General features: G+C 31.4%; 1 protein-coding gene across 2 annotated transcripts in view; it reads left to right on the top strand.

Moving 5' to 3' along the window:
* Positions 1-19,264, top strand: part of LOC140053965 (guanine nucleotide exchange protein smcr8a-like) — a 47,057-nt gene that overhangs the window by 6,405 nt on the left and 21,388 nt on the right. For both annotated transcript variants that reach the window (XM_072098738.1, XM_072098739.1), the window contains 7 exons: positions 2,389-2,552; positions 3,466-3,590; positions 5,611-5,689; positions 6,735-6,856; positions 8,449-8,558; positions 13,496-13,750; positions 18,208-18,327. In XM_072098738.1, coding sequence (XP_071954839.1) covers positions 2,389-2,552; positions 3,466-3,590; positions 5,611-5,689; positions 6,735-6,856; positions 8,449-8,558; positions 13,496-13,750; positions 18,208-18,327 — 975 coding nt within the window. The remainder of the gene's footprint in view (positions 1-2,388; positions 2,553-3,465; positions 3,591-5,610; positions 5,690-6,734; positions 6,857-8,448; positions 8,559-13,495; positions 13,751-18,207; positions 18,328-19,264) is intronic.

Here is a 19,264-nt window from a genome sequence, read left to right as displayed (position 1 = left end):
TTAGAATTTTTTTAGATAAAATTATTACCGTATAAACGGTTATTCATCGAGTAAATGACGATTTAAAATCTTAAAATCAACGGTTTTTTTCTGGCAATACCGAAGTTGGCCTGGCAACGTTGTCCGGGATACAGCTCCGTGCGCAATGATGCGTATCCATATTTTCCGTTCGTGTATTTTGTATCGTTCGTAATTTATACTGCTAAAATGTGTTAGTTTCTTTAGTTTTTTAGTTTAGCAGAATTAAATTAGTAATATGAGATAATTTATTTGTCACGAATCAGGCAGTTCGAAAACGAATTTTATTCATATTTTACTTTGGCTTGACAATGAGCGCAGCAAGTTGTTGATATCGCTTTGGTCCTTGGATGGATGCACATGAAACGGAGCCTTGCCGCATGATGTGGGTGGTGGATCGACTCCGCGCGCTGGATTGGGGGCCTAGGCCTAGTAAAGGTTTGGGAGGTAGGCCTTCTAAATTTGGGTTTTAGAACAAACGAAGTACATTTTAGGGACCTATATTTCAACAACATTAGATATTGAATAAATTAGTATTAGTGTCAACGCTTCGCGTATCTTTCCAGGCCGTCGATCATTCACTGACTATCGGGCGGCATACACGCTCTCGATATCATCGTGTGTATATGTGACGTCGTGAATATAGAGGCTTCCGACGGCCGTTGAAATAGAATATTGCAATGGCGTGAGTAATTTTCGCTAATTTACCATGGTATCTTAAAATTTCGTTTTTACTCAAAATACTATACATTTTGTTTTTATTTGAATAACATGTGTGAATTTCTTGAAAATCGAAATTCCATTTCAGGTCCATTTTAATAGAGGGGTGTCCCCGGAATAGAAGAGGGGTGTTCTCTGAATAGAGGAGGGGTGTCCTCTGAATAGAGGAAGGGTGTCCCTTGAATATAGAAGGGTGTCCCCTGAATAGATGAAGGGTGATTGGGTGACCCCTGAATGAAAGAGGGATATCCTATGAATAGAGGAGGTGTGTCCCCTGAATATAAGAGGATGTCCTCTGAATAGAGGAAAGGTTCTACTGTATTTTCTAGGATGCCTGGAGGCATATCAAGTTGTGTTTTTCAAGGGTAGTTTTAAGGGTGGGGAACCCAGTCCCACTCAGTATCTTAGCATTTATAGACATCAAAGTAATGTCATTCCATACTCTTGTCCATTGTATAGTATGTTATTATAATGTTCCTACTGTAGTATAATGAAAAATATGTTTATGAACTATAGACTTATTGTGTTTTCAACCTTTTACACAAAATAAACAATTTCAAAATATTCATATTGAGTGAATATAAATAAAAATCTGTGTTGAGTTTAGAAAAAATATTTGAAAAGAAAACAAATTTGGTTTAAAAGTCATGCGGATGTCATATATGTACTTGATCTTTGAACAATTAGTAACTACGTAAGCGTTGACTTCCCCCAGAGGCGTATTACTTATTTTCAAAGTGCTTTTTGAAATGTTTTTGATGTTAACGGTTTCCTTCCCACATGTTGTTTGGTATGTTCTATCATCCATCATTCCCAATGCAAAATTCTGCCAGATAGCATTAGTATTAATGTTTATACTGTAGTTGTATGTACTTTAATAAGATTAAGGAACTAGGATTTTTGCTAAGAATTCTAATTGAGAATTCTCCTAAAATATGTCTTTTCCAACTAGATTTACAGCCTTCAAATTTAAACAACACAACTAGATTACAGACTTCAAATAATTTAAATAAATATTTTTTGACAATGTTGTCAAAATTGTCCTTTCAAGCTTGTTATCAAGATTTATATAAATGATATGTACTAGTAGAATGTCATACAAAAATGAGCGGGTAGTTGAACAGACTTTAATTAATGCTAATTCAACATCTGTAGAGTTTTCCAATTTTTATTTTCTATTAGCAAAAAAAGAAAGATGCTTGGCTTTTTACAATTTAGACTAAATATAGGTCAGTGTGTGATAAGTCTCACTAGAGATCGCATTAGTGGTTGTTGATTCTTTTTTAGCCATTGGACACCAGATAAATTTGCTTTCATAGGGCGAGGCATTTACTAGACAATTATCCCTTGGCAGCTCATAACGAAACTATACTGGGATTGGTGCAGGTGAAGCGTCACGTCGCGGTACATGACCAAATCTGGTACAGGCTCTTGGACAGCTCAATCAGGTGACATATGGCTGAATAAAGGCCCTCTCCCTTAAAACCCTTCTGAACAATAAACATTCCGGAGTGTTTATTCGAATAAATATGGTATATCCTTTGTATATCCTTTCATCTTTCACCTTGAAATTACTTATACCATCGCCCTCATAATCATTCATTATTTGTAAACTATAATTATCAAACATATTTTTGTTTTATGAAATAGGTCAATCTAATGAGATACTTGATGGTGGCCATGAAGCTAGTTATCAGCCCAAATTAATTAAAGTTGATGGTTATCGCAAGTTCGATGTTAATCTACGCTCTCTGCAAGAACTTTGCCTATGGGGTGCTAAAATTGCTATGTCAAAGCTTAAAAGGTTCTACAAGGTAAAATGAGTATAATAAGTATTTCATAATATCTTAGTTGGCATGAATAATTATAATATGTAGGCACAGACCTAATAATAGCCCAAAAATAATATTAAAATTATAATTGTATCTCCTACATTTACAATTTAAAATTTAATTCTATACAATTTTTGTGAGTGTAATTTATAAGGGATTTAATAATTACGTTAAACACAACACAACAAATTGGTTTTTATCAGTGGTACAGGTTTAGGTAAAAATTGCCTTTTTTACCCACTACATTTATAATTTTATTTATAGAATCTTATTTTTATATACAATTTGTATTATTAATTAGGAATTTATAACAAAGGTATATGCAACATATCAATTGTTTTTTATCTGTGGTACAATTTAGCTAAAACAATTGCTTTTTCCAGAAATTGAATTAATTAAATATATGTGGTGTTTTTCCTGAGACGCTGCTACTATTACTACATTGATCACATTTGGTTATTTTGCCTACTAAATATTATTATTAGTCAACATTAATTGTATGTTGCCCTCTATCAAGTGAAGCTTTGAAAAATGTTCATTATGATGGTAGCTTGCTTGAACAAAATATAGATTGTTCACATGCTGTCCAAAGCACTCTCAAGAAAGCAGAAATAATGATCCCTTGTAAATTCATGTGTAAAGACAATTAAAAGATCTACTAAGTCCGTGTGATTCATTATTGGCTTTAAACTTAAGATATACATATTTTTATAGAGAAGAATTTTTGTGTTTCACAATAATACTGTATTTATGAAAATGAATACATAATATATTAATTTGTTTGCATTATTATTAGCATTATGTTTGGTAGTATTAGAATGTATTGAACTAGAGATTGTGAAATTATTTGTACCATCGCACTCATAAACATTCATTTGTTTGTATACTGTAATAGCATTTCAGTCGAAGAAGTGAAGCATTGTCTATGGAAAAGATGGAGTCCAATATAGTTAAACCTGCATCGTCCCTCCTCACAATTGGCAGAACGGTTACTGTTAATTTTATACCAGAAAATTATGTGTAAGTAAAGTTTAACATTTCTATTAATCATATGCATGTTTTATTCTTATTTACTGACTACAATAAAAACCCAATTTAGGAAACACATGTTGGTCTGTACAAAGTATCCCCCTTAAAGGTCCATAAATAGGTGTTGGCCATATATAGTCATTTCATAGGAAAGTGGTCATTTAATAGGCATTTCTCCTTGACATTTGTGTTCCAAAGGAGAGGTTCTATTGTGGACATTCCTTGGTGGATCAAGAGCGTAGATTTACAGTAAAGAAAATGCCATCTTTTTGACATATTGTTTACAAATCTGTGTTCTTTCTAATAATGCAATACATTTGTTTCATTATCACCATAGGGACAATAAACAAATGATATATAGCTAAAAATGATAATTAAAAAAACTTGGAAAATAGAATTAAATTATTTTTGATGGAATTTATTATTACTTTTTCATTGTTAAATAAATATCTGCATCGGCATCGGCATCATGAAGATTATTTTATTTTTCAATTTTGCTTTAGGGACAGTAATGAATAGTAACAAACTGAATTAAGATCTTAGATGAATAAAATAGAGTTCTCTATGATAAAACGCAGACTGTTATTGTTTAAGTAAATTGCATTTGTGCTCTGTAGGGAACAGGGAATTCATTTAATTTGATTCGCAGATTCTTATCTAAAAGCAATAAATGATTATTAAAATTTATTATTGTAATAGGCTGCTTGCCCAAACTACTTTTTAGTTAGAATTAAAACTAAGTCAGTTCATCGAAGGGAAACTTTTGATTGCCCTGCATTAGTTAGATACATACCAGTTAATTGTGAGTGTTGCAATATGATTTAAACAATATGTTTACAGTAAATTCTCACGTTGGAAAGTTGTCACAATATTTGATGTACCAGACTGTTAAGTTGTTAAAGTGAGTGTACTGCTATAAAGAAACATAAGAAAGTGTTTTTTGGGGTTAAAATTATATAAATTATTTGTTTCATGGGAAAGTGTTCCAGTGTCCCCTGAATAGGGCTGTCCTAAAGGAGGGCAACTTGATAGAAAACAAGCATCCATCTCATTTCATTTCTTTTTTTGATGAAAAACGTCTGGGACTTCTAAAGAGACAATGAAGCTCTTATAGCTTGTGAGCCAGAAGCCTCAGCCATCATATAATCAATGTGAATCAAATGTAGGCCTCTTGACTAGGCCTACATTTTATTTGATTTAAATGACAGGAATGTTAATTTAGATGTTATATAAAACAAATAATGAATGTTTTATATTGGTGTAATGGTACAAATAGTGGCATTTGGTGAATGATGAAAGGGTTAATACCAACTCGGCTTTGCCTCATTGAAATATAACCTTTCATCATTCACCTCATGCCATTATTTGTACCATTAAAATCATAAACATTCATTATTTGTATACTATTTGATTGACACCTGGTCTAGAACTATACACTTTGCCCAGTCACACCTGTATGACTCTGACTACATATTTTCATTTATCATGCTCTAGCCATTTCCGATTCCTCACAAACACAATTATATTTTACTAATACCCAACACTACTTCACAGTATTATAAACCTGAGCCGGTTTAAAAGATGATAAATGTGAGATTATCTATGCTTAATAAACCCTTAAGAGAATCTAGTGTAATACTGATGTATCCGTAGAAATCGCAGAGTGACTGACATAAAGATGTTAATATGTGTAGGAAGGGTTGACAATAAATATTAGCATCATTTTCTAATAATTTTCATCACTCAATATATTAACTCTGACATTCATTTCCCTACATCCATTAAAGGTGTTTATATGGTAATTTATCTTTAAGGCCTATTTACACTAGGACGATAATGATCAACGAAAATAGATATGCATGCATATTTGTTTACATAAAACAAAAGAAATTAGAATCCGGTAGAAATACGAACCCCACCAACCCCCCACCCACTTTTTTTATGCACCACTAGTTTTATGCAACACTAGTGTAAATTCCTCTTAGCCATGATTTACTTTTTCTGTTCACAGGCAATGCTGTAAAGTACCATACCAACATCCTCACCAATCTAGTGTATGTAAAACATGTAACCTTGACGATAGAATATCTGTAAGTATTTAAAATTATTTGGTGTATATGATTTGTATATTAACATTCTTGTACAACAAATTTCAACTTCCCTATTGGGTCCCTTCCTGTCAAATTGGTCGCACTCCGAGCAGTGCTGATTCGTCGGTCGACAATGATAGGCCCTGGATACAGAATATTTCCCGATTATTACCAGAAATCAAGATACAGCACAATAAATATGGTGTCCTTTTATACCCATAAAAGGCCTGACTTATAAATATAATGCATTGATCATATTACATAATAAATAAATGGAAAATGTTTACTTTCAAAGAACATGCCCTTCTTATGATGATGTATCTTGTGACATATTGTATTAAACAGATCTTACAAATTGTGTTGCAAATAAAGAACTAAATAATACACTAAAAAGTGGATCTTTTTATATAATAAACATGCTATAAATCTAGTATATAAATCTTGGCATTAGACAAGATCACTTTTTAAACCATCGTAAATTCTTTAATCCGTTTTGATTCATTTGCGATGCAGCTAGGAAACATTAAAGTTATCTCCGTGATTAAATTTTATGAAGTAAAACGGAAAATATCTATAAACTTTCGTTTATTGACTTTGACAAAGACATTCAATTTTTTCAAAATTACATAACTACAGACACATTAATCTCTTGAACAATAGCATTTGAAATAATATCACAAGTTTTATTATACCTTTTTATAGTTATAAAAATGAATTTTGGATTTTTGTTGTGTAAGATATTGTTTAATTTTAATTATTTTACTATTTTTTTACTAATCTCTGTCTGCCCTATCAAACTAGTTTGACAAAAAAATGTGTACGTGCTCAAATATGGTAGTGATATGCCCAAATATGGTAGTGATATGCCCAAATATGGTACTGATATGACATCATGTCCATATATGGCCACATAACATTTTGTTGTCACATAAAGTTTGACAGTGTAAAACTAGAGCTTTACATAGTACTACCAGTTCAGTTTTAAACCGGATAGCATTTTTTATACAAACCCTAATTTACGAATTGTAATTATATTAATTTTTAGCTTATGACGTGTTCCAGTACTAATACGGGCGGACCATTGACAGATGACGAAGATGTTTATTCGTTTTTACCTTCTAGTTTTGAAGCAAAATTCATAACTGGCTCCGACTTTGCATCAACAGAGTAAGTCAATCTATTCATTTTGGTTTCAGACCTTTAATTTCTAATTATTGATGAAATAAAACCCATTCTTCTTTCAGTATTCTCTTTTGTTTCTGGATCTTAGTAGGGTAGCATTTGGCTCGTCCCTTCCCACCAGCCACATCCCCTTTTTAACAGCTAAAATGAAATTATGAACGGATTTTTGATATCTATCTATTTTTGACAGACTATTACTATTTATGTCTCTCCTTCCTTGTCATACTCAGTACACTATCAAACTAATTTGACAAAAAATACGGTAGTGATATAACATCATCATACATAATATATGGGCAAATCACATTATTTGTAACATAAAGTTTGATAGTGTAGACAGAGCTTCAGGCTTCCATTCGCAATAATGGCTAATTGAGAATAGAGAATAATTGGCTTCTTATAATATGCTAACAACATGAACACAATTTAAATTTTTGAGATTGTTTAACATCATCTGGAGGATCTATATTGTTTAAAGCCGCATACTATGGATGTTTTTACTTTAATTGAACACATTGTTGTTGGTGATAAGAAAGCATTTGCATGATTGGTAAAAATGACGAATGGGGAAGAATGCTCTGAATTTGTGTAATCATTAAAAGTAGGCCTAAGTTAATCAGTAGACATATCTCTGGCTTTTTTTCTATTTTGCCGATTAAATGAAATGGAAGTTGAGAGACAATCTATTTTAATGCGTTTGGTATCCAGTCTTCCAAGGATAGCAATTTGCTCTACTTTTAGGAGAACAATAACATACTAATCCACATACAGACAATCTCCAATAAATTTAAGAAAAAATGATATTGTACATTGATATCAACCTGTTTTCATATCTCTCTGGATTTTTAAGTTGATATTCAAAACTTCAAGTTTAAGCAAATCATAAATAAATTAAGTTTAGGAATTTTAAATCTTGAAAACGAAATAGGAAGATGGACAGGAATTGAAGGGGAAAAACGAATTTGTAAAATTTGAAAATGCAATGAGGTTGAAAATGAATATCATTTTGTTTTAGAATGCCCATACTACTAAGAAATTGGTCAGTCTTTTTTAAAACCTAATCATTTTAATCCACCAACAAATTAAAAGTTTAATTTCTTAAATGAACAACAAAAGAAAAAAGTAATCAATATCCTGAGGCCCAACAAAATGTCTTGACTCGTCGGTGCTGTGTGATTTGAATACCGACGAGACGAGTCATCTTAGATAGCGCTAGGCATAGATTGTAGGTAATCGGGAGAACTTTAAACATGGGGAAATTTTCTCCTGACGAGACGTTTTGTTGGGCCTCATCGTAAGACTCTGTCTGGTAAGTTGGCCTTAACTGAACCATTATATAGAACTTTCTACCATGCATTAAACTGAGACTGGATGGCACATGATGCTTTATAGAAATATACATTATATATTTATTCCATCACTCAAAAGACAAGTTTGGTTAGGAAGATGTTTTTTTTATTCAATCTGTTAAAACAGTTCATTCCAGATCTGTATACTTCAATTTTATTCAGATATATCATCTGACAACTTCTCTCATTTTTTTCCCAAATGTAATCTCTTTAAATGTTTCATTTCAGATCTTTATACTATGATGCTTCAGATATTCCATCAATCAGAGACAGTTCCAGTGATGCCTCTTCAGATTTCAATGAAGATTGGGTAGAGATTATGGAATTATCCTCTCAACGTATGTATAAACCATGACACTTACTTCACGACCTTTTCATCCATTTCCGTAATTAGAGTTTTAAAGTTAAAGATGTATTGTCTACCAAAAACATGATAACTGAAGATTAATAAAATCAGACTTTGAATAGGGCATTTTGTAGTTTTAATAACAAAGTTAATCACTTCCGTAGAAAAAACAATGTTTTCAGTTATAAAAAAATTACAAAATAAATGGTTGAATTCAGCCAAAAACTCATCATTGGCCAACCAAAAAAGTCAATTTGTCTAATTTTTGCTTTATATTACTGTTTTTTTCAGGTAAATACATTTTTTTGGTCCAATTATTGGCCAAAGTGAATATAACTATTATGTGACATATTTTTACAAAAAAATTTTTTTTCAGGAGGACAATACACCTTTAACCATTTTTAGTGGTACATTATACACAATATTTTTACCTACTGTATACAAGTTGATATATGTTTTTTGTCTTTTACAATTTGTAATGGCAAACAGTCAATTTTTTTTGCTTAAGTCAAGATATTTAAAGTGCTTAAGTGAAAAAACTGGAAACTTTATAATAAAACAAGGTCTTTATGTTTGAATTTAGACATCTACTTTTTGAGACAAAAATATGTAACTTAAGTTACTTTACTGACTTATAACACACAACAATTCTAAATAATTATTTGTATGAACAATAGAAATGTTTGTCTGCACCCGACCCCGACATCTCAATCTCATTTTGAAACTACTTTTGAAAAAACTGCGTTGTTTTATGATGTAAACACACAATATGACAAATATCTATTGCACTGTGCATTGTGCTTTAACTGTTCCACAAGTGAAGCATTATGTAAGGAAGTTAGTGTTGCAAACTATTAAACATTCTTTATTTTACATTGGACTAAGATTGAATTTCTTTTCAATAAAGTTTGATGGATTGCAATTTTTAACTAAATAAAGCATGAAATTTCATTAAAAAAAGTAAAAAAAAAAATAAATAAAAAAAAAAAATAAATAAAACTTGTATACTGTATTTGATTGATTATTTTCCAGAAGGCATGGCATTTCTTCATTAGATAAAACTGTTTTGTTAATAAAAACATGAAGATGTATCCGTTATTGTACATACATATCAATAACTATAGTTTGCTGTCCATTGTACCTGTCATTAGGTACGCTAATAAAAATTAAAGCAATGTATACATTTAAAATAAAGTATTAAATTACTTTGTAATTGTTATAAATATTTAGTTAAAATAATTTTGTTAAAATATAGACTAATTTTCTCACTTTTATCTATATAAATTCAATGAATAGAAATGTTTAGAGGTTTAAGTTTAAGATATATTGTTATCTATGTGTCTGGTGTACTTTTGATCCATAGACTATTAGAACTACACATTCAACAAGTCAATGTAGAACAAATTATTTTTAAAAGAAAAAAATTATATTTTTGAACATGTATTGTGGTCATTTTGAAGAGTCCCTGTCCAGCTTCACATTTATGCCATCTCCTACAGTAGTACTAGTTAACTGTTAATAGGTCTCTATGGTGAAATCATAATATAAGTAGAATAAAAGATGAGAAATCTGCCTTCGATTATGTAATCTTATGCTCCTTAATTCATGGACGGTTGTTTCATAATGTCAAGTAGTCTTTGATTGTTCACTTTGCAGTCAGTTTGGAAATGCAAGAAATGGAAGGGTGGTGGATTAAACACAATCATACCAATTAAAGCACCATTAGGAAACTTCATTAAACTTAATTACATCTTGTAAAATTGGAAAGTATAGTTTTTGATGCGTTTTGGTTATAAAGGTTTTGCATTTGTAAGAGGAATGGCGATGAAACAGTCACATTAAAGCGACTCTATATCAATGTTTGATTGATTAGTATTATCAAGGATTAGGCTGCTTTCTTGTAGCGTGGTGTTCTAACATCACAACCTAAATATTACTAGCGTGTTGGCTTGATATTATTAATCAAATCAAATGTATTTATTAGGGCTTTTTGTCAAAATAACTATATAATCTTCTTTCTTAACGTCTTTTAACACTTTAACGCTTTTTTCCATTTTCTTTGTTTCAATTTTTGTCTGTTTAGGGCAGGATGATTTGCTAATATTTTTTCTTTTTGTAAGGATGGTTTGTTATTTTGTAAATGTAATCTTAATTTGGTTTTTCCAGTATTTTTCAGTCGTTTTAGTTATTTAATTTCCTTCAGTTTTTGTTTAAATTGTGTTATTACCTATCTAATCTAACACTGGCCTAAATGATTTACATTCATATACACTTACCATTGTCGAAGTCCTCTTCTACAGTCAGTTATTAATAGAAACAATAATTCTGTCCTCTACAGGAACTGTGTGTGAGAGACAACGCCTATTTTTTTCTTGATAAATGCACAGAGATTGATTTTTAGTCTTCATATCTGAAGTCGAACCTCGAAAATCATTTTATGATCGAACGTTTTTTGAACATTGTAAATTTGTTTTCATGATTTATAGTAAATGCATACATTTATGCATACATTTAAATAAATCTAAAGTTCTTTAACCACATTAAGGGAGAATTTCAATATCTTCAAATGTCAATGTCATTTGGATGAGAACTATTTTTTATTGAAGATACTTTTTCTGTATTCCGTAAGTGCCTAACTTTTTTTTAATGTGTGCCCTTTTCACATCATTAATAACAAACTAGATAAATTAAGATAAAGGTTTAATATACTTCTCACACCCTCAACCTCCCACCCTTGCACACCCCTCCCCACTCCCTCAACTTCCCCCATTCACTCCCCACTTCACTCCCTCATCTCCTGAATAAACTTCACTCTTGAGTAAGAAAGGGATTTGATTCTTAGTATATCTCCTGATTATGAATTTTTCTACAACAATTTTTTTCATGGGTAGATGTTGAAAATTATACTCACTTGTACGATAAATCATTTTCTGTCAATTAAATGTTGTTTCCATAACCTAGTACAAATATTCACAACCAATGGGTTCCACAGAGAGCTATAAATAATATTTCCATAGTAATAATCTTTAAGCCTACAACTGGGAAGTGTACAGTAGTGTATTACAGATTGTTTTTACAAGATTTCATAACACCCTATACATGCTGCTAGTTGCAACAGAGAACCGCAACATCTAGTCAGTTATTCACGAAAACAAAACGTCAACGGCTAAAATTGCAATGTTTGCGCGATGGTAAAGAAGGGTGACGTATACTCTGTAACGCTATTCAACAGCTATTAAAACTCGTTAAGGGTTGATTAATAATCTAATATATAGGGATATCCCAGAATCTATAAAGTTAGTAAATCGCATTTTTAAATATGAATTACAGTGCAGATACAAAACTGATCAGGAAAGAAATAGGTGCTGCATACAGTAGGTACTGTAGAATCATATGTATAAAATAATGATATGTATTATTAGGATTGCCCTCTAAATTCTAAAAAATAGAATTGAAAAATGTATTGCAAATATGTTCTTATTTTAGAATGTGATACTCTTCTTCAGATAAAAAATATTCAATAATATTTAAAATGTGAAGACCTTTCCCAGGGTTGCCTTTGGGTGATCAGAAGAGGCCCTAATTACAGGTAAAGTTTACCTGTCCAAATCTGCCGCACTACTATGACATTTACTTATTTTAAAAAAGTGCTTGACTCTTTAGCTTCTATCAGTTTTAATATACATACTATTGATTTAAATTCATAAAACTCTGCAGTAGAGTGTTGTAAATAAATATTGATGAATTTTCTCACCTGTAGGTCTGACCTTTGCATATCGCTGTGTGCTTTATCATTTATTATCTATTTATTTGGACTTCTGCTAATTGTTTTAACAAGTTTTTAATATTTTTTGCTTGTGGTTAAATCATTATTACATGCTGTTTTTCGATATTTGAAGTGTGTGAATGATTCAGAAGTTTCACTAATAAACGTTTTCATTGGTCAGCTAAAGGCAATTTATATTTTGATACATAAGCTTCTTGATATCTAGTGACACACTGTGCAATTTAGATAATGTTTTTTTGTTATATAACAAATTTAAGTGCTGTACTATGTGTATAAGTACTTTCTATTTGATATTGGCTTCTTTTTAACATGACCTTTTCTTGGAGATTGGCCATTTTTTTAAGGTGATCTTCTCTTTAATTTTAGGATTAACTTCTCTATGAGGTTGGCTTCTTGATAAGGTGACCTTCTCTTGAAGATTGGCCATTTTTTTACGTCATCTTCTCTTTGAGTTTGGCTTCTTTTTGAGTTTATCTTCTTTGAGTTTGGCTTCTTTTTGAGTTGATCTTCTCTTGGAGTTTGGCTTATTTTTACATGATCTTTCTCTTTAGTTTGGCTTCTTTTTGAGTTGATCTTCTCTTTGAGTTTGGCTTTTTTTTTTAGTTGATCTTCTCTTTGAGTTTGGCTTCTTTTTAACAAGACTGTCCCTTTGAGATTGTTTCATTAATTCCTTTATTTATCATTTCCTTTATTTTGGAGAGTACATCCAAACATACAAAACAAAGATTACAAAAATACATCTTCATCTTCTTTAAAGCCTGGTTTCCATAAAATACATCTTCATCTTCTTTAAAGCCTGGTTTCCATAAAATCGCTACAGCGTTTCCATTAAAATCGCTACACGCGCAGATGTCGCCGACACAATCGGGAAGGCTCCCCGATTCATCGCAGTCAAATCGGGAAGGCTCCCCGATTCATCGCAGTCAAATCGGCAAAGTTCAACCATGTTCAACTTTGCTGATTTTGTCGGCGATGAATCGTATATGCGTACCATAGAATAATTAGCGCTCGCGTACTAGATCCCCAATAAATTCTAGCGTTTCCATAGAATCTTTTAACATCTTCCATAAGATTTTGCTTTGTTCCTACTTGTTGAATGACACTATGTCCTCAAGTATAATCTCTATATAAATCTTTTACAGGATCCAGTTCTCCAAATCACGATTCTGGAACCTGTACAGACAAACATTCCAACAGCAACACTAGTCTGGGTGACGGTATTAGTGGTCCACAACAGACCAATGGTTTCGTGCCTCAAACCATGGATGATTTCGTTCTTAAGACCCAATTGTACGATAGTTCAGACCGAGATTCACTTGATGTTGATTCAGACATGGTTCATTCTGACACAGAAAAGCCAAATCCTGAAAACAACTGTATTAACTCGCAAACGTCAAGTAAGTACTTCTCATTAATTTTTTACCTGAAGTTCAAATTTGTTAAATGACGTTCAAATTGATACGTTGTTTTGAATTAATTTACAAATGTCATTTAACCGAAATATCATTGACTTTTTTTTTTAATATGAAGGTAATTCGCGACATGACCTTCTTTATTCTTCTCACTAAAACAACCTTTTTGAAATTGAATGTATTTATTGTGAACATTATTTTGTCCTTGAATATTTCTGTTATTTCATAGCCAAGGAAGCTGTTTGCAATCAACATCATAATCATCTATATTTTCTCATTACATTTTGGAAAACATTCATTTGAAATAGAGCAAAAATGATTATGCGATAATATCGTCGTTTGAATTTGTAATTATGCCATTGATTTTAGATTGGAGCTTTCCTTCCGTCATAATGACGTTGATTGCATATTTCTATTTATAAGTATAATTGTTGTAGGAATTTATTTATTTGTGACATTTCCTAAATTGCAACTTGTTTTAGTACACATTTCCTTTAAAACAATAAATTATATAATGTCTCTTGTTTAGTTTTTCTATCTTATTTTTATGACATTGATATTATTTCAACCTCATTTTGTTCTAATTTTATTACTATAGATATTTATATTTAAAGACCTTGTATGTTTGGCCATAAAACTATTAAATCGTAAACATTTATTATATTAATATATATTAATGTATATTTTTACCTGATAAATTTGCGGTATTACGTCTAGTGACGTTAAACATTTTTTTTCTTTGAAACCGTAATTAGAAAGAACAGTATCATGATTTTTTATTTCCAACCAAATTTTCTTTCATAAAACCACAGATCACAAAGATGCAAGGGGACAGTGGGAAAGTCCCCTCTTCTCCCCTATCATTCATTTCAATACTTCAGCACTTATATACAGTAATTATATTTCTGTCAATTCAGTTCAACATTTATTTCGTCCAAAATCAACATTATATCAAAAGAACAAAGGTCATTAAGTGAAACTCATCAATAATAAATAGTAACATTCATTTAAAATGAACATAATGAAGAATAAAAAAGAAACACATTTGTGCAAATGATGGGTTATTGTTGATGGGTGCACTTCAGGGAAAGTACCATATATTTATGAATATAAAAATATCTTCTATTAAAGAAAAATAATAGCTATCGGTGTATTGTGCTAATGTCTGTCTAATTTGTGTTCGTAGCCCCTTGATTGCTTTAATGTACCTTCACATTGCTATATAATGTGATATTGATGTCATGTTCATATGAAAATATACACATTTTAAAATTACTCGATAAAGAGGTGTGCACATAGAAACTGGAAGAAGATGGGAAAGAATTATTGCGGCTTTGATCTAAGTTTCAAACTAATTCATTCACGCACATATTAAGACCAAGACATTTGAAATATGATAAATATGTTTACAATTTTGACTTCAAATTTTAAAGTACCACAGTTTGAAATTACTTCAAATAATGTCTTTTTGCTTGGAACAAAATCTTGATTTAATTTTTTAAGTTAGGAATTCTAAAAAGAAATTGCCAAGCCAATTCCTTAGTATATATATAACACAACATGTTGTATAGTTTTATTAAAGTTTTAATTCATTTGATAAAATGTAAAATCATGATGTAACAATTTTTTGTCGTTGTAGAGTTTCAAAAGACCATAAGTCATTCAACTGAAATTCAATAAACACAAAGAAAGAATACACCAGTAAAACACTTACATTATATGGTTAATTGCTGCCTAAAGTCGTATAATAACTCTTTATTTTTCCATCAGTGGAACATTTGTTCCCACGTTAGTTTGTGCGTCATTTGTACATTAGTGTACACTCTCATATCCTTGAAAATGTAAAGCAAACAAAAGGAAAGTCAAACATGCATATTAATGTATCACTCAGATCCAATTAAACTGTTTAACTCTTGTGCGTTGCTTGAGTATCCAAACATTTATCTGTCATTTCCTCTCATTCATGAAGACATGGAGACAAGTATCGCTTACATCAACATTGGTCTTGTTTCTGCTGCGAAAAAAAAATGTTTATTATAAATAAAGCGACTAAATTACACCATTTTTTGCCAGCAGAAACTGGAGAAATTTCAAATAATAACTAAAAACCCTAATTGATTCGGCGTTGAAATGCTATATAAAACTATTATCGCTGTGCAAGAAGATAATGGTTTTATGATTGACCACCATGACCTTAGGTCAACGACACTAGAATTTTGAACGTTTGTTTGACTGCCTGAGCACATTGTGGTTATTTGTGATGACCACCCACACCGATTTTTTTGAAGTACAAACTTTGAAGTAAAATTAGATGTTATGTAGTAGAAACAGATTTCTAATAATGAAAATACTTAATAAAGGGTGAGAGGAAAGATATACAGCACTAGGAGGATATTCTATGAGAAGTTGTTGTTTATTTCTTTAGGGAATTGTGGCCAAGGATGACTGTACTATAGTAATCACTGTCCTATCAGATAGGTGGTAACCCCTTGACACAATGGTTATTTTGTGAACAATTTCACTGGGGTATTCCCCTACTCATCTCGAATGATGAACTGGGTTTTTTAAAGTACACACTTGTAAACTGTGTACACTGCACCTATGGTTTATAGTCTATCCAAGAAAATTTCTTCCACCACCAGTACTAGTAGGAGCGAGTCGGCCTCAAACCCATGCCGATATTGGCTCTCTTGGTACGATAAACGGTGCCCATGTCTTGACTGCTTGGCTGTAAGAGTGTGTGCTAATAAGAAAAAGCCAGGATTGTCAAGAGTAAATTGGGGACAATACTATCAATTATGTCACATTGTCACCACCCAGGAACATGAATGGGTACTTCAGGTGATTGCTGAAGTTGTAGCTTTGTCTGCTAACATGTTTTTGTGTTGGTCGTCTTTAATGACAAGTAATATAACGCTTGGGGCTTACATAACTTGCATCATGTCAGTCACTAAGTTTGACTTTTAACATACGAACATTTATTGATGACATGTTGACTACTGCAATGTTGTGTGCATTCATATTATGCGAATGTCATTGAAATAAATATTAAGATATGATGGATGGTTTTATTTTTTGATGAAAGATTTTACAATATGCAAAAAATGTATTTAAATTTTGCAGAATCAGCCAAAGTGTTCTTGTGTTAACAAACAAACAAATGTTTACTCAAACGATACATACTGTACATTGCGATGGATACAAATATTTATAAGAATTTATTTTTAACTTTATATTAATTATTAATTATTATTCATGGCATACATCATTTACATCAGTAGCAGATATGATACTGTAGAAGTAACTACCAATCTAAAATTATATAAAACAATTTTCAAGCAGTCCCATTTTTCGTTCTGCCAGAATCCATTCAAAGCCTGTTATATATATTCCCTTTGAAAAATACAACCCAATCCCAACCAGCAAACTTCAATACTTTGATTTTGGATTCAGCTACTATTATACAGATATTGACTGCTTAGAGGTTAAATATAAGATACATAGGCTATGTAATATATTTAAATATTGCTGGGTAATATTGAGTACATAAAAAGAAAAAAAGGAAAGAACAAATTCAACTTTTCACATAGAACGTAAAAAAGATTTGACATAGAAACCACTGGAACATTACTTGAGTACAATCGGCGCCTTTGATTTCATAATTCCTCTGTTGCACACCTAACCAACCATCCATTATGATTTGATTTTATATTGAATATTGTATTATTCATTTTTTCATTGAACTTGGTATTGCATTACAATTTGATGTCAACACTTTCACGTATCACAACTTATAATCAAATTTGTTTATGATTTCATTTGATATTGAATTTTGTGTTTATTCATTTTTCTTTGAACCTAATATTGCATTACAATTTGATGGCAACCTTTTCTCATCACAAATTATCATTAAATCATATGTAATTCTATACTGTAATATAATCTCTTTCGTTAAAACAACATTCTTTTATCATAAAGCTCTGTCTGTAAACACAATTTTTATATCAAACTTTATGTGACAAAAAAATGTGATGTACCCATATACTGTATGGACACGATGACTACCATAATTGGGCACATCACACTTTTTTTGTCAAACTAGGTTGATAGTGTAGACAGAGCCTCAGATTGCCTACAAGGTATTTTTTAATGTTAGTTTTAAATGTGATTAATAATTTTGAATAATTACAATTCATAGAAATGCAATCCCACTGTACCATGCCAAGTGTGAAAAGAGTGTCATATCCAATCAAACTGGAACATATTGAAAGCTTTTGTGGTTTTATGGTACGGTTTCTGCATACCAATCAGAAGAGTTTAAGTTTGAGTTGGAGTGATATTTGCAAACATAAAATATGTTCTAAATTAATTTTTTATCTTGAAAATCATCAATATGGAACAGAAGAAAAGTGTATATCATCATAATTTGGTTTTCTTTACAGTATTAATACGATGTGAATCTGGTAACAGCCTAGATAAATTTAATGTTCCATCAGAGCCCATTCAAGTACCGGTTGGATGTTATGTTTCATGGCTCACCTCAAATTCATCAAGATTTCCAGGTAAATGACTATATCAAAAGTATAATTGTTATATTTCTTTCTGGTATTTACATTTAAATTAAAACATTTTATAATATGATATTGAAGGTAACACTACTGTATGTCAACTCTTACAATATCGGAATCTCTGAAAACTGGAAAAACCCTCCCAAAACCAGACTTTTTCCGAAGTCCAAAAGGTCCCAAATTCATTTTACCATTACAAACACATTCCGAATACCAGACTTTCTGGAAAACTAGACATATTTGGCCAGCCCAAAGGTGTCTTGGGAGAGAGAGGTATTGGGAGAGTTGACATGGTGTTACCGTCAATATCATATTATTTCAATAAATGGAATAGAAAAAAAAATAAGTACATAAAATTAGTACACAAAGAAAATGACTTTAAGTGTGATTGTGACCGAGTATAAATATATGTTTGAATATAATCCCACACCCACATTGTTAAACATTTTTTAGTCATGATGATACAGCAGACAATTTCATATTCTTCAGTATCTATGTTTTCACAGTTTTGTTACCAGACCCCTTGGTATGGGAGTCGCATTTATCATGTTACAAATCTGAAATTGTCTTCTTTGTAGTAACTTTAAAGCCATTGTTAAGGCCAATTTACACAGACGATTGGAAAAGCGTGTAGTTATCCCACATAAAATTTGCATCTATCCTGAGCGGGTTACCGCTGAACTGCCTGTCTGCTCGACCTTATATGTAAATGGTAATAAGAAATAACATTCTATATGTTTGTTTCAGCTTACCGTTTTTCCATTTGTCTGTGTAAATTGGCCTTTATACAGTTTTATTACAATCCCTATCTTGAAACTTGTGATTTAAAATGCGTTTTAGACATGATGTGTTGAAGTAAAATATAAACAAATGAATTTCAGACTTCTCTACACACACAATTCTTGCTAAAACATTGTCCTGTTTAATTTCA

The sequence above is a fragment of the Antedon mediterranea genome, chromosome 7, assembly GCF_964355755.1.
Source record: "Antedon mediterranea chromosome 7, ecAntMedi1.1, whole genome shotgun sequence".
In the NCBI taxonomy this organism is placed as follows: Eukaryota; Metazoa; Echinodermata; class Crinoidea; order Comatulida; family Antedonidae; genus Antedon; species Antedon mediterranea.
This window is presented reverse-complemented; position numbering and strand designations above follow the sequence as displayed.